The 17124-nt window shown below is 45.2% G+C and overlaps 1 protein-coding gene across 2 annotated transcripts in view; it reads left to right on the top strand.

Moving 5' to 3' along the window:
• Nucleotides 1-358: 358 nt before the first annotated feature.
• The window catches only part of KCNT1 (potassium sodium-activated channel subfamily T member 1), a 165121-nt gene continuing 148355 nt past the window's right edge, over nt 359-17124 (top strand). The window contains exons 1-2 of one of the 2 annotated variants that reach the window (XM_039506903.1): nt 359-651; nt 813-983. In XM_039506903.1, coding sequence (XP_039362837.1) covers nt 554-651; nt 813-983 — 269 coding nt within the window. In that variant the 5' untranslated portion in view covers nt 359-553. The remainder of the gene's footprint in view (nt 652-812; nt 984-17124) is intronic. The other variant, XM_039506904.1, reaches the window with a different exon arrangement.

Here is a 17124-nt window from a genome sequence, read left to right as displayed (position 1 = left end):
TGGAGAGCAGTTTAATTTCCCTCATTTTATCCCCAAAGTTTGTTTAAAAAATAGCCTGGTTTATTTTTCTCTCTCACTTTTTTGGAGGTGGGGGGAAGAGCGCTGGTGTAGAAGACAGAGCTCAGGCACACACTATTTCTGTGCACACCCACCGAGATACACCCCCCCTCCCCGTGTAATCTGTCGCTAGCTGCAGCGCATTCCCTCCGAATACTATTTTACTGCGCATGAAACAGAACCAGAACTTTTGATCAGTTAACTGGCTTCCGAAGAACCGCAGGGCAACTCCCACCCCGCAGTGCTAGGCAGCGGGGGAACGCATCCTGCTAGCCCGGGCATGCAGCAGCTGGCCAGGGGACCGACTCGTGCGTGCCGGTTGGGTGCTGGTGTGCTCGAGTCAGCCTCGCCAGCGGGGAAAGTGCAGCCCCGCTCCCCACGCTGCAGCGATGGGCCCCCGCCCCCCACAGGAGCGCGCTGCCCGGGATTTGCCGCCGGTCTTTGCAAAGCTCCCCCCGCCCCCAGCCCTGCCCGGCTGCCCGTGCCGGGGGAGGAGATGGGGGCCGGGCATAGCCACACAGACCTGAGCAGCAGCCGCCAGTTCCGTGCGGAGCTGGGGGCTGGGGACCGCCTGCGCCCCCAGATCCCCCCCAGGTCCGAGCCCACATCGCTGCTGCCCCGGCTCCTCCCGGGGCTCCCGAGCCAGGCGGGCTGCAGGGGCCGGGCAGGCGAGTGTCCCTGCGGGACTGGGAGGGGTCCGGGCGGGCAGGGCAGAGGCTCCAGCCCGGCTCCATCCGTCCCCTTCTCTCGGGCAGGCTCTCGTCGCCGGGCGGCTGCGGGGGCTGCGGCGGCAGCAGAAGCGGGGTCATCCTGGACATCGCCTCCCTGAAGATGAACGAGCTGGAGTCCGAGGTGCTGCCCCTGCCGCCCCGCTACCGGTTCCGGGACCTGCTGCTGGGGGACCAGGCCTTCCAGAACGACGACAGGTAGGGGGGTGTCAGCCCCAGGGCGCGGGGGGCGGGAGTCAGCCCCAGGGGGCGGGAGGAGGTGTCAGCCCCAGGGCGCGGGGGTCGGGGTGTCAGCCCTCAGGGCGCGGGGGGCAGGAGGGGGGTGTCAGCCCCCAGGGCGCGGGGGGCGGGAGGAGGTGTCAGCCCTCAGGGCGCGCGGGGGGGGGTGTCAGCCCCAGGGCGCGGGGGTCACGGGGTGTCAGCCCTCAGGGCGCGGGGGCGGGAGGGGGTGTCAGCCCCCAGGGCGCGGGGGGCGGGAGGAGGTGTCAGCCCTCAGGGCGCGGGGGTGTCAGCCCCAGGGCGCGGGGGTCACGGGGTGTCAGCCCTCAGGGCGCGGGGGGCGGGAGGGGGTGTCAGCCCCAGGGCGCGGGGGTCAGGGGGTGTCAGCCCCAGGGCGCGGGGAGGGGTGTCAGCCCCAGGGCGCGGGGATCACGGGGTGTCAGCCTCAGGGCGCGGGGAGGTGTCAGCCCTCAGGGCGCGGAGGGGAGGGTGTCAGCCCTCAGGGCCCGGGGGGCGGGAGGGGGTGTCAGCCCGAGGGCCCGGGGGGCGGGAGGGGGTGTCAGCCCTCAGGGCGCGGGGGTCAGGAGATGTCAGCCCCAGGGCGCGGGGGGCGGGAGGGGGTGTCAGCCCCCAGGGCGCGGGGCGGGGAGGCAGGGGGCTGGCACAGAGGCTATGGGGTGGCCAGGGCACGTTAACCCCCAGGGGCTGGGGGGAGTAAGACTGGCGCGTTGCTGGCCCATAGGGTAGAGAGGGGCAGAGGGAGCATTGCCAAAGGTCATTGGGCTGGGGGTGCTGGAGGAGAGGGGCTGGCCCAGAGGGCATGGAGGGGTGGGGGGATGGAGGGAGGAGAGGTGCTGGCTGCCCGCTGGCGGCTCTCCTAGGTGCTGCCCCCGCGCTGGCTGCGCCCAGGGAACTCTCCAGGGTGCTGAAGGGAATCTTGACTGGCAGCGCGGCTGGAGAGGAAGGGGGATTAGCTGGGAAATAGTGTGGGGGGGCGAGATTGCTCTTTTCATTGACCCACTGAGAGTGGGATTCTGTGGGGGATCCAACTGGAGACGCGCGAAGGTTCCGGGAGCTCCCTGTGCTCACTGTGGGTGGAGATCCCCCGCTGTATGGATTTGGAGGCCATGGTTGGGTTGAAGAGTTTGTATTCATTTAAGATTACAGTGCTGGCTGCACTTAACTCCGAAGCTCTGTCTGCAGCGATGATGCTAATGTGAACTGAGCGATTGCAAAGGACTGCTGGAGATATTGCAAAATTGTTTGCTTCTTGGATTGGCTTGGGACATGGCCTTTTGGATTTTATTTGAAAGCTTCCTTTCCCTCCCCACTCGCAGTGATTGATTAACAGGTCTGCACTGCAAGGCTAAATCAAAACGAAGAAAAGACATAAGGTGTAAGGGATCTCCTTAAGGATATCAGTGAAAACAAATTAGTAAGGAATTGCCTTCCAGTGAAACGTATTTATGGAATAAGAATCAAGAAGCTATAATGCCAGGGGAGTAAACTGCAATATTGTAGGTTGTTTCCCACAAATTAGTTGAATGCCTAAACAGAGAGCCCTGTCCCGGTGAAGCAAATCTTACACTGCTGGGTTGTTAGCTCTTGAATAGTTCTGTATAACTCGCTGTACCTTTTTAAAGGCAGCCAGACACTCACGTCACAATGCCGCTAGAAATACCTGAAGTACTTAAGAAGTGAAACTGTCAGGCAGCAAAATTAACTTAATGTCTGAAGTTGGGAATTAAAATCTCTTTCTAACAGTGTTTAAGCTTTCTTTCAAACCTGTAGATTAAATATATAAAGCTATAATTTGGGGGGGGGGTCAAAAAGGGAAAGGGTGTGTGCCTGTGTGTAATAGATATAATTCCCAAATGATATTTTAAATAACCAATTAAAACAATATCCATCAAATAATAGCTACATAAGAAGAACTGGTAATTTTCAAGAGTGAATGCTTGATTTACAATGTTTTGAAACTCAAAGCCCCTTAGAAGTCACTACTTAAAACTGATGTAGATGTATCGTGTCCATTAAGATGACTTTATTCAGGGGAAATGGGAATTTGATTGGAAATAGGCTGTCACATAATAAAATAGGTGAATTTCAAAAATATGACAGTGATTTTTATAAGGATGAACACTACAGTTCTACTGTTTTCCAGCTTTAAATCATTGTAATGATGTGAAATACCTTAATTTTTGAGTCACTGCAGATGTTGTGTCTATTAAGGGAGAGGTAGCTCAGTGGTTTGAGTATTGGCCTGCTAAACCCAGGGTTGGGAGTTCAATCCTTGAGGGGGCCACTTAGGGATCTGGGGCAAAATCAGTACTTGGTCCTGCTAGTGAAGGCAGGGAGCTGAGCTCAATGACCTTTCAGGGTCCCTTCCAGTTTTATGAGATAGGTATATCTCCCTATATTATATTATTATTCTTTACTCTCATTTGGCACTGGTCATTAGTCTCTGCTTTAGTCTGGATACAGATGTCTCGGATTCAGAAGTTAACTTGAGTTTTAGTATGAAGCCGCTAGCTTGAGAGTGATGTTTCTGTATTAACTTGGCAAACCTATTAGCTTTGTTTCTCAAGATGTTTTTAATTCACTTCTTTTGGTGCTGTTCTATCCAGTTGTTTGGCTTTCTGCCTCAACCTGGAAGTACTGAAAACTATACACTGTATTTGGAAATGTTTAACTTCTTTGATGGTGCCCAGTCCTGCCATCCTTGCTCATGTCAATAATCCATGCTCACATACCAAGGGTCAAGTCAATGCTCTTATTGACTTCTGCAGCAGCAGTTAGACCATTGGAGAACACTTTTGAAAATTCAGTGATGGACTGATGACCATAGTATCTTGCAGATGAATCAAGCTCTCTAGAGTAATTTTGACTAGTAAATTAGCCTATGCCAAACCAGGTTAATGTTTAGCTGAGTTAGACTAGCAGAGCAAAGTGGGAAAACATTTTTGGCATTCCTATACTTACTCAGAAATACCAAGCAGTTCAAATATATGCCTTTAAATGCTTTGATATAATTTTGACAGGAATGTGGTGTTTTATATCAGATGAAAAGTCCCTATGAGAACAGCCCATGGCACTGTGAACAATTTAAATAATGATGTATGCAGGCCACATTCCTGGTCTTAGAGTTGGAGTGTGAATAGCAAACTCTCGATGGAATAAAATATCTGATTTATTTAAAAGAGCAAAGTAAAAGGATTAGCGTTGTAAGTATCTGCCTTTTTGGAAGCTCCCCCAGAGTGTTAATGTGTTCAAAAAATGATGCACACCTGTGGAGCAGCATCAACTTGAAAGGGCTATGAATACCCTGCCTTAGAAAGGAAGCCAGCAATTAGCTTTCTGTCTTATTAGAAAGCATTTCTGTTGGTTGGAGAATTATTAAACCATCTTCACCACAGAGGATGTTGGGGAGATACCTACACTGGATTTAGGTAAGAAAGATGAGGTTGAGGCACCAGAAGAGAAGGTGTCAGAGCAAATAACTAAGAACTTAAATTAAAGAGCAGTAGGAGCAGAGATTGCATCCAAAAATTCTGCAGGAACTTTAGAATGAAATGACTGAGCTGATGATAAATATATGCAAACTCTTATTGAAATCAATTACCGTATTGTAGGGTAGCAACTGTTGTACCTATTTTTAAAATGAGATGTGGGGGTGAAGCAGCAAACTCTACACAATAAGCCTTCAAACAGGTAAACTGGTTGAAACTGTAATTGCAAAATAGAATTTTAGTATGCCTTGATAGAGGATGGGAAGAAATCAAGCAGAAGATAAATAAGAAGAAACATTATGGAAGTAGAGAAAATAATGAATGATACAGAATTGAGTGCTCCTATGTATCCTTTCTCCTCCTGCACAAGGCAAGGGGATACTTAATGAAAAGCAACAAATTTAAAATGGAAAAAAGGAAGTGCTTTTTCACACGACTCATAATTAATCTGTGGAACTCATTGCCACAGGATATCATTGTGGCCTAAAGATTAGTGGGATTCAAAACCAGGACTAGACATTTATATATATAATTAGGACATCCACAATTACATAACATAGGATTAAATTTCATTTAGAAGGGACACAATCCCCTTGCTTCTGGGTACAAGCCAACTGCTAATGGGCATAGGTAAGACATTTCCTCTTTGGGTAGGTTGCTCTATGAAGGTCCTTCCACTGACCTTACTAGGTTTTGGGTCAGGCCCTAATTGCCCACTTGCACCTTATTCTGAGGGATTTGACATTGGCTACTGTCAGAGACAGGTTACGGGAGTAAACAGACCCCTGGTCTGATCTGGCATGGCAAGTCCTCTGGTTTATGACGCACTGATACTTTGTTGCCATGCAGGCATTCAAAGCAATCAGAATATAATAAAGCTGTGCAATAAAACAAATGTTATTGAGCTAATTTATATTTGAGCCAATGCCCAAAGGACAAAACCTGAAAGGAGTTGAAATGAAATCGGGAGGGGGATGCTCATTGCTTATGTTTTGCTGCCTTTTAACTAACTTGGCAACCTGGTAAAGTTCTGACTCCACTTTACTTGGAACCCTCTGTTAGATGATATTGCAAGCATGTGTATGTAGGAGCATGGCCAGCTGGGGGGCTGGAGGAGAGGAGCAGGGACTGAGCGTAACAATCCATTGTTGATGTAAGATAGGAATTTATAATGAAAGTTTCTGGTTCTAAAGTGAAATTGATATTTACTGATTAAAGTCAGCTGAGAAAGCACATCTGTGGAACTGATAAATATAGATACAGTATATGCCACAAGAGCTTCCCTCTGTATCTTTGTACTCTTGACTATACCAGTGTTTGGCCTCCAACACCCAACTCTGTCAGTTTTACACTGGGCAGAGCTGACAGCTGTGGGAGTGGGGAAAAGAAAAAAAAAAATCAGAACTGGGCCTGGAAAGCAGGTCCCTAAGGATCACGTTCTTTGCCCAAGTTAAATAGCCAGCAGATATTTCCAGAAAATCAATGCAGAGAGCCACAAGGCCCATTTTATAGTAGGAAGAAATAATGGATGTCACTTTGATTAAGTGTATTTTTCTGAATCTAATTATCAACCAAGATTCCTTTTGGTATATGCAAGGATTTTTATAACAGCTCATGTGTGGAAGGTATGCAGTGCCATCTATATAAAGATTTCAGCATCTTCTGTTTTGAATCTAAGATTCTCCTGCTGCATAACCAAGAAATAGCAGTGCTTAGAAGGATTAACAACAGGCAAACTCCTCTCATTTGTTCTTCTAGGTTAATGGGTCTGTGATGCATTTTCTTCCTCCTTTCTTGGGATTATCCACATTCCAGCTTTTAAATTTGTCACTAAGTGCTACATCTAAATCATGGGCCAGATTATGTTTATAGGTTCCTTTATCTGGCTACAGGGACACCCTCTCATTAAAAGATCTGCCTCTTGCATTCTGCAGTTTTGCAAGTTATCCCTAACAAGGAAATTATTTTCTTCTTGAATGCATCATTCAGTATAATGCTGTACAGTACTGCACAATTCCTTATCCTTCCACCAATTGCTCTGAATCCTCACTCATTTTCTGTGTAGCTAAAGCTATCCTGTATATACGTGATTGTCACTAGGCACACTGGCAAATTTCTATGACTTATTTAGAGAATATGAATGCTTCTTTGAAAATACTGAAATGTATCCTGAAGTTAATGACATTTATTTCTGTGATGACACGGTACTGAACGGTGCTTACAAAGCTACATTTTAACAATACTTCAGGCTATGCAGCCTCTTCCCCATTGGTTAATGTCCTTTTTGTATTAAAATAGGCAGGATGCTCTTAGGTTGAAGGCCCTGGACTGTGACTCAGGAGATCTAGGTCCAATTCCCAGATCTTCCTCCTCCTGCGGCACCTTTTGGGCAATTCACTTCACCTCTGTCTGCCTCAGTCCCCACCTTAAAGTGAGGCTCATACTCCTTCTCTCCCACCTCTTGTCTAGATGATGAATTCTTTAGGGGAGAGCCTGTCTCTTATAACATGTTGGTACAGTGCCTAAAACATTGGGCCCTCGGTCTCATTTGAGATCCCTAAATCCTGTTCTTATACCAATACAAAATAATACAAATTACAGAATTAACAGAAAGATCATACTTTCTTGAACTTCAGATATAGTTCAAATCACATTGTGCTGTCTACCTCTTATGGAAAAATACTGTCATAGAGTGGAGAGATCACACAGCATGAGATTAAAATTACCCTACTCCCACTAAGCCAAAAATTATCTGCTATCTAGTCACTGGTCAAATACTTTCAACAGCTGCCATATAATGAAACATAAATAAGTTGAGAGCATTGCTTGTATCTATCACTGCACTTCAGACTGAAGTTTGATTTCCAGCTGTTTCTGAACGATGCATTTTATACCAGGCAGCACATTTTAGAAGTTGGAACTGTAGGAGGTCACCTGGCAGACTAGCCTCCCCAAAGAGAGGAAAATGAAAGAGAAGAATGAAGGGCAACTGTGCATTGAGACACCATTGCTTTTAATAATGTCAAGGTTTGTATTTCACAGGGAAAACCAGTAGCTTGGAAAAAGCTAATAGAAGCAATTTAAATATCTGGAAAGGAAAATTTAGAACATTTATTAATAACTGAGATTATATTTTCCTAAATCCTTACATTGTTGAGAAGGTTCTTAGCTGACAGCAATCTAGCAAGGGACTAACACTGAAGTAAGAATTAAGCAAGTCTGATTAGTAATAATAAACTGCCTGGTATTTCCAGTTGAAGTGAAGTGGTATATGGCTTATATTTCTTAATGTTTCCAGAGTCTTGTGAACAAGCTTCTGATACATCCAGTAGCAAAATAGAATCATAGAATATTAGGGTTGGAAGAGACCTCAGGAGGTCATTTAGTCCAATCCCCTGCTCAAAGCAGGACCAACACCAACTAAATCATCCCAGCCAGGGCTTTGTCAAGATGGGCCGTAAAAACCTCTAACAATGGAGATTCCACCAGCTCCTTAGGTAACCCATTCCAGTGCTCTAGCACCCTCCTAGTGAAACAGTGTTTCCTAATATCCAACCTAGACCTCTCTCTCTGCAACTTGAGACCATTGCTCCTTGTTCTGTCATCTGCCACCACTGAGAACAGTCTAGCTCCATCCTCTTTAGAATCCTCTTTCAGGTAGTTGAAAGCTGCTATCAAATCCCCCCACCCCACTCTTCTCTTCTGCAGACTAAATAACCTCAGTTCCCTCAGCCTCTCCTCATAAGGCATGTGCCCCAGCCCCCTAATCATTTTTGTTGCCCTCCGCTGGACTCTCTCCAATTTGTCCACATTCCTTCTGTAGTCAGGGGACCAAAATTGGACACAATACTCCAGGTGTGGCCTCACCAGTGCCGAATAGAGGGGAATAATCACTTCCCTCGATCTGCTGGCAGTGCTCCTACTAATACAGCCCAATATGCCGTTGGCCTTCTTGGCAACAACAAGCCACAAAGCAGTTATAATTAGTCAAACTGTAACTTTAATTTTAGCATCCTTTTAAAGATGCAAAAGGAATTCCTGATGGTATTGTAAGAAGACTTTATTGGATGAGTTTTGATGGCTGCATTATGTTCTCTTCATGTGACTGGATATAGCATTCTTTGTACCACCAACACAAGCAAAATCAAACCGTGTTATGAGTGCATCTATGTTGCAACTGGATTCCTCAATGTGCCTGTAACTGTAATGCAAATGGCAGCCAAGCAATCAGGGAACTTCCAAAAATACACCCATTGCCTATCTTGCTGTAGGTAATACCAAGTGCGTACATTAATTTGCTGTACCCAACAAAGAGTACAAGGTACAATACTATCGTTTGTGGTTGGAGTGGGGAGAAGATGATCTCAGCAGCTGTATTGACCTGACACACTGTCTCAGAAATAAAAGTTAAGACACATTTTTAGAAAAATCTCATTGTGAGGCGTACTGTACGTTTTGTGGTCTGACTAGAATATTAGGGCAGGTTGGTGGATCAGATAGCACTCAGGCCAGGGATTTGGGAATCTTGGGCTCCAAGCTGTGACATTAACCTGCATCATGACAAATCACTTGCCCTGTCTGTGCCTACCCTTTGTCTGTCTATTTAGATTGGAGCTGGGACTCTTTCTGACTCTGTCCGGCACAATGGAGCCTCCTCTTACTTGAGGCCTGCAGGTGCTACTAAAATACAAGTAATTAATAATAATTGAGAGTTTAAGATGAGGTCAGGGAAGGCCAGTAATGTTGCCTTTCAATCAAATAGACGCCCCTCCATATTTCTATGTTGCACAGTGCTAGGTTCATATGGTGAACTTTTTACTATCGAGTTTTCTTTTACCCTTCCCTGTGTGTCCATATCTGTGTTCCCATTCAGTTCTGCCTCAATTTCAGTCTTCAAAGCTGCCTTTCCCTGGTAGGACTCAGTCTCCCAGAATTATCTGTCCTCTCTTCTACACCCTGTTCCCATGTGTGATGTTTTCTATTGCTCGTATTATTATCTGTGCTTTGATATCAGGGCTCCCACCCTTTGCCAGCTCCTTCCCAAACTCCGGCAATGTGGTTCTTAACTGTGCCTCATTGAACATGCTAATCTTGCACCCCTCACCTCTGAGAGAAGTGCATGGTGGTGACAAGGGATAATTGTGCTATTATCCTGAGTAAATTCAAAGCTATTAGTACATTTAATATGGGCTACAGGTTATTCTTTCCAATGGAGTCATGAGTCATTTCAAGATCTCATACTGGGCACAGAATATATGACTGCCACTGCAGTCTATGTGTTGTGTACACACACATACTAAATGAGGCTAAAATTGCTCAATAAGTCATTGTGATTCCCTCCTAAGCAGGTGTATAACAGTTTGGGACAGCGTCATAAAAAGGAGATTTTTGTTTTGTTTGTAGATTTTTAATGAATACATGGCATTTCTAATTGCTATTTACTTTATGAATTGCTGTGAAGGGTTCAGGTGGTAATTAGTGACTTGAAGTGTTAATTGAAAATGCCATTTCAAAAACACTTTAATTGATATTTTCTGCATACATACTGCATATGCCAGATTTCTTTTAGATTAGGAACCCAGTTGTTATCTGTAGGAATATTAGTAAAATTTATTAAGCTAATGGATGAAGAATAGAAGTGCCATTTGCTCATAATTATATATAAAATGTTTACAAACAAGATACCATTATTCTTTTCATGAATATTGTTCGCACTTTTGTTTCTAGCAAGGGCCAGATACTGAGAATAAGTGCAACATAGAGTCCAGTGGAGTGAGTGGATGTTGTCCTTTGAGAGATACCATATATACATCATATACCATGCAGAAAAAGAAGAATATTGGTTTTCAGTTGGTTAGTATGATCTAACCTAACTGGCTCAAATTTCCCTCTTTCCATGGTGTATTTTCTCTGTACGTCTAGCATTATTTTAGTTTTTATAATTTATGTTAAGTTTTTTTCCCCCCAGTGAAAATCTAATGTTACATATAACTGAGAGCATGTCTCAAATGGGCTAGATGTAGAAAACTGGAAGGCAGAAGGCTAGCTCCTCGGCTGGGGTAAATTGGCGTAGCTCTGTTGAACTGATATCAGATGAGGATCTGGTCTTGCCCATAGATCTGATAGGTTGAAGGGCTGAAGGAAAAGAAAACAGTCATAGAAGTAAAGTGATAAAGATCAGATATGGACAAAGGGCACTTATGTTGCTAGAAGTACTAAGGAGTCAGATGGCAACCTTGTGAAGTAACATTACTGTTATATGTAATTTCTAATGGTTATTGTATGTCTTATTTCAGTAAAAACTAATCTATGTAGCATGAACAAAATTGGGATTTTTATGTTTTTTATATAACATACAAAGAATGTTTTAATTGGAGAGTTTAGTGTTGCAAAGTGTCCTCCAGCTATCACCGTGCATATAGAAACTATTGGAATGAAAACTGACAGCAAAGAAATCTTGTAGACAGATGCTCTACTCCCCAAGGTCAAATGTAGCATAGTAGTTAAATAATGCCAGACTTCCTTGATTGATTTAGGCATGTGATTACAGTCCATTGAGAGTATAATCAATGGTTCCAGCTGTGCACACTCCTGTTAAAGATGTGACTTTCTTCCTGGGGCTTGTCAGAGCTGATGCAGTCTGAATGACAGCAGTTTAACTTGCTTACAAAGAATAGGGGATGGTGGCACATTTTGTCCTCGAGGCATGAAATGTAGCCACTCAAGCTACCCCATAAAACGAAGCTTAAATGGTTGCACATAAGGTCACTGTGCAGATCTATAATGGCCAGGTGTGAAAGAGTTCTCTTGTGCCATAAAAGAATCCCGGGCACAAGGTCATATCCACAAACAGTGTCAAGGACAAGCCTTGGCGTTTGCCCTTTCAGCCGCGTGTGAAATCCTGGCTCCACTGAAGTCAATGGGAGTTTTGCCATTACATCCCAGGATGCCAGTAGAGCTATGCTACTGGTGGTACACAAGGCAATTTGGTGGCAGTCGCTCTAACTTAGACTTTTCTCTTACTAACTGGGAATAGTCCAAGGTGTAACCCTGTTTCCTCCTCCCATTTCACTGTAACTCGTAGGTCTATCCTGCCCCCAACTTGTTCTCAGGAAAAGTAATTTGTTGCAGCTCTGAAAAGGGTGGCACCTACTGAGCTGTTCAGATCTGCTGGCTGGTGTGTTGGGAGTGAAAACCAAGGCCCTGGTCCCTCCCTACCCACCTGTTCAGAGGAGGTGAGTAGCCCTTATGCAGCACCTGAACTTCCACCCCACTCCCACCTAGACTGAAGATGTGGGGAGCCCTACTGCAGTCATGCAGGGTGTGTGCGCGGATGGGTCTGATTCTCCCTTACTTCTCTGGGCAGCCGTGTTGGGACGAGAGACAATCTGGCCCTAAAGGAAATAACCACACCCCCTCCCTCTGCAGAGGAGCATGCAGCCCTTGTACCTGGTTCTGGTTCATGCATGTGTAGAGGGGCAGGAGGACAAAGAATTTGAATCAAAGGCCCAGTGTTTCTAGGAAGCCCAGCTAATAATAATACTCAACGAATTAATATTCCACTTGCCTAAAACTGATTCCATCTCCACTTATCAGGAGAAAAGAGAACTTATTCCATGCGGACACCTTGCAGCTACTACAGATTTCCATTTCCATGCTGCGGTTGCCTCTGATTCCAGGGGCACCAAGCTGGATTCATATTAAAGACATTGCTATTACTTTGCATAGCAAATATGGTGCTATACTAAGAATCTCCTCTGCTGCAGTATATACAAGGAACTTCTTATTAATTTAATTTTGATTAGTAGCAGCTACGGTAAATTATCTGACAGCTTTAGAATGCTGGACTGGGTGTAACTTTCTGATTTGCTTGGCAGAGATCTAGTAAACAATTATCAAACACTTTCACAATAAATTAAAGCAACACACTTTGCATTTTATTACGTCTGTAGACATATTAGAGAATTAATCCTCACAGTATATGTGTGTGTTGGGTCATTATCCCCGCTTTAGAGACAGGGAAACTGAGGCACAGAGAGGGTAGTGACCTACCTAAGGTTGCAAAATGAGTCACTGGCAGGACTAGGATTAACCTCCAGCATTCCTGGGCTTTGGTCCTGTGCATGATTTCTCCAAGATCGTTTTGCCTCTCTTGTGCTATGCCTTTGTCTAGAATGCTGATTTGGAAGGGTTTTCCTCTGAAGGAGTTTCTCAGCTGGTTACAGTCCCTCAGCCACTGGCCTTGCACTATCCTAACACTATCCGAGGTACCCAGAAACATGCTACCTGTGTCAGATTATGGTGTACTTGTGTTTCAAGTGCACCTTACCTGTCAAAGGAGCCTTGAAATGTGTTGAAGGCTGTTGTCATTATCATCATTAGGGCCAGACCATGCCGTCAGTTTACATGGGAAACTCCTGCTGCCTGGAACGCTGTGGTAAAGTCTGTTATGAAAAGTAGCAGAGAGTTCACGCAACTTGTTGTAATAGAATGAAGAGAGCTTTCTTTGGTGTTTGCTGTTGTAGCAGAATAAAGAGGATTGCTCTGTTCAGGGACTGCAGATTATCAACAGAGTCTTTGAAACAGCAGCAAGTTATACTTTTGATCGATAGTTTACTTCATGGGTTCTTAAAGGCACAGTACCAATAGCCTAATGGCTACAGTCACAGGGTAGCTTGCCTCTTAAAGAGAGATGGACCTCAACCCATCCTGTGACTTAGCCAACTCGCCTCCCCAGGTGGGGTAAATGACTCAAACAGGTTGCCACAGCAGGGAAAGACTCCAGGCAGAAAGGCTTGGCAGAGGCTTGATGAAGAGCAGGGAAGGATGTTTTTCTTTTGATCACCTTTTCTGGAAGTGGTTACTGGTCAAGCTGCTCACTGACTGACAGACAGAATGGAAGTCTAGGAACTGGTGTCTTGAGAGCACCTCCTGCTTATAAGAATGGAGAGTCATTCCATTTACAGACCAGAGACTTATCAGGATTCTGGTATTTTCTAAAGCAATTGCGTCATGCTTGATTTTGCTTGTTACCCAAAGTGTTTGACTTCAGCTTATGTACCGAAATATTAGGAGCTATGTTTTCCTCCTGTGCAACAATATTTTACGGCCACCATCCTGGCCATCAGAGAGTGTTTGTTATACATAACATTGCACACACGTATGTACATGTGTGTTTCAGACAATAATTATCTCACTCTTGTAGGTTAATCACCTCTTGTGATTGGGAGGGAGGGATGGATACCTGGTCTCTCCCAGGCTCCCCGTGCCAAGTGTTTTTCTAGTGTTTGTCCATCTGTTTTTGCAGCACCCCCTAGTCTGCTAGGTGTGCCAAGCTTGGATTGTACAGTGTCAAGCCCATGGGGGCCACAATCCTGGTAGGTGCCTGTAACAGTGTGCAGGAAGGGAATAGGTGACCCTGCACTCTGATCACTCAGATGTTAATTAGTTCTTCTGAGAAAACTGGTGGGGTAATTAGACAATCAGGCTGGCTGGGATAAGGCATTAATTAACCCATCAGCCCAAGGCTGAGAAAGAGGCAAGAAGGAAGTGCCAAGGGGAGAGAGAGCGGACAGGGCTAGTTACATGGAGGCCTCAGGGAAGGGAGACCTCTGTCCCCACCAGTTCTGGGGACAGGGCTGTTTGTGCTGTCAATAGAGTGCTGTGGAAATGGTGGAGGGAGCTGACAAATTAAAGGGTTCGATGAAGACACAACCGCTGATGTCTGTGCAGTTTCGGTGCGGAAGAAGGTGGGAGAAGAGTCACGCCCCGTGACCAGGCTTCTGCAATACTGTGGTGCAAGTAAGGATGATCCCTGCATCAAAGAGGTTACAATCTACTCTCAGTCATGCCAAGGGAGGATAAGCACCAGCAGGCAGGACGGGTGGGGAAGAAGGAGGAGGGCTACAGTAATAGGCTGAGTTGGCCTCTTGGCAGTGATATGCGCATCTCCTGGTGGTTCAGTGGAGTAATGTAAATTGTGAGTATGCAGTGAGTTCAATGGATGACATCAATGATTCACTCCTAGGGTGAAATGAGAAGAGCAGTGGAGGGAGAGCAGTTTTCGAAGGCAAAGGAGCAAAGAGCTATTTGGAGAGGAGATGTTGAGTCAGTGAGGCAGAGAGGCCGTTTTCAGGGCTTAATTTGTAATGAAAGAGGTGCTGGGGCTCAAGCAATTAGGTGCTGACAGATGTGCACCTTCAGGGCTGTACTCCACCTTCCAGCATTCAGCCTTCTCATTAACCACTCTGGTTACAGTTTTGCCTCTTTGGTTTGATACATTGGTACCTAGATTACAAAACAATCCTCCATTTGACAAATTCTTTCACTTCCTTTCTATATAGTAAGGAGACCATTTAAAAAAAAATCTTGGCTGTTTCATGTAGTGTGCTGGGTGATAACATTAAAGGACTCCATGTTTCTAAAACTGAACTGGCACCTTATTAAGAGAACTATTTACACAGATGCTGGAACTGCAGCTAGCATTCCAACCATGTGGATACAGACTGACTTCCTGGTGCCTCTTCCAAATTCTTCCCTCCTTCAGCGTGTGCTCATCCTTCAAGTTCTATGCAGGTTGCTACATTGGTTGGGGGCATGGGGAAGGGGAAAAGCTGCTATTGTCAATGTTGGTGTTTGATTGGTCTTTGGTAAAGTGTGTTCTCCTTCCAGCTGCCCTACAAACTGCTATTTCCCTAAAGATTTTCTACCTTGAAATAATTTTTTAAAACCCAGCAAAGACAGTGTGGTCTAGTGAATAGGACACTGTGAGTTAGGGCATCTGGGTTCTATTCATGGCTGCCAGTCTGCGTGACCATGGGCAAATCACGTCCTTCTCCTTTGTCTGTCTTATTTACTTAGGCTGCAAGCTGTTTTGGGGGTCAGAGACTGTCTCATATGTGTCTGAGCAGTAGCTAGCATGATGGGCACTGATCTCAGCTGCAGTCTCTCTAGTCTACTGTTATGTAAATAATAAACTTCTGTTACTCCAAACTTTGCTGCTCATTCCTCTTCGGATTTTAAGGATAAGCACTTCTGAAATCCTGGGTTTACTTCCCTGTGACATTACTCCAGTCTGACACCATTAATGGTGTCAGACTGAAGCTCCACAAAGGCGAAACTGGAAACTCCTTTGATATAAATGGAGTTGCACCAATATAAAACTGGAATAAAGCAGTGGTGAATCAGCTCCCCTTTCTCTCTATTGAGCTGTGACAGGCAGCTGTAGGGGTCCTGTTGCCAGCAGCAAATATTCTCACGAATGCCATTTATTTAGTAACTGGGCTTGTGCATCGTTTCCCCCCCTCCCCCGCACCAGTCTGGTTCGACTGTTCTCCTAAATATGCCTCGGGTTCCTTCTATTTAAATGTCTCCTTTGTCCCCTTGACCAGCTCCCAGTTGTTTGCTGAGGCCAGAAGCAAATGCTTTTCTCTGTAGCGATGCCACCGCTGTTAGCTGACTCAGAGTGTGGGCAGCTTAAAAATCCCCCATGCTCACATTTGTTTTGTGCATCCTTCCTCCCTGTATAAACATTTGCTCGCTTGCCCTCACACCGAGTCCGATTATTTTTTTAATCTTCAAAATTTACCCCCGCGGTCACTGTTTTAGTAGCTAAGCTCCAGCTTGACATTTTAGGTCTCCCGATATTATGTCCGGCCTCACCCACGAGGCACCACTGCTCTGATCATATGACACCTGTCCCACATATAATTGCTCTGTCTCTGCACCTTAACAAGGTCAGTTTACTTAACCATATTTCACGTCTACTGCTGCAGTTGTAATTTTTGTTACAAATTATTTCTCTCTCTCTTCTTTCTTACGATGGCAGAGCCCTCTTGAGGTTGATGTGAACATGACACGTCAGTCCAATTAAGCTCCCTGAATTTGTAGGAAGATTGTGATTTTTATTATAGTGTGCCTGACTCACTGCCATCTTGAAACATCTTTCCGTTTTTGGTTGTAGCTTTACATAACTCCAATTGGATGTGCATGCAGTTAAATGTTAGGCAGTGAGTAGCCCCTGAAATGTTAGTGGCTCTTGGGAGATAAGCTAGTGATATTACATCAGCTTCTCTTCCGGTAGAGCAGTCAACTTTCTCCTCTGCACTCCTCCAGGAATAATAATACCTAGCACTTTCTCTGGGGCCAGATTCTGATACCCTCACTCAAGCTGAATAGTCCCTTACTCAGCAAGTAGTTCCATTTATTTCACTGGGAATAATCACAGCTTACTCAATGTGGGTTGGTGTGTCATGGTTTTGCCCATAATGCTTTTCATTTGTATATTTAAAAGCACTTCACCAAGTGAATATACATTATTGGTTATGGGTTGTTATCTTGGTCTCCTCTCCTTCCTTATTGGGAGAAGCTGCTTTTCAAACAGGTTGTGGCTGAGGTGGGCTTTGTTTTAACAACATTTTTGTGAGACAGTGGTCTTGCTCCAGTTGCAGTTTAGCTTCTATTGTGCATCGGACATGCCTTGTAGCCTCTCCAGTGAGCAATATGAATATGGCAGCGAGTGTCAAAGTGCTTTATGGACGTGTGTAGACTTCAAAAAACGATTATATTGAGATGGGCCAGACATCATAGGCACCAGGATTAGTCATAAACGT

Source organism: Mauremys reevesii, linkage group 19, assembly GCF_016161935.1.
Source record: "Mauremys reevesii isolate NIE-2019 linkage group 19, ASM1616193v1, whole genome shotgun sequence".
Classification (NCBI taxonomy): Eukaryota; Metazoa; Chordata; order Testudines; family Geoemydidae; genus Mauremys; species Mauremys reevesii.
Note: the sequence above shows the minus strand (reverse complement) of the source record. Positions and strands in the feature narration are given on the sequence as shown.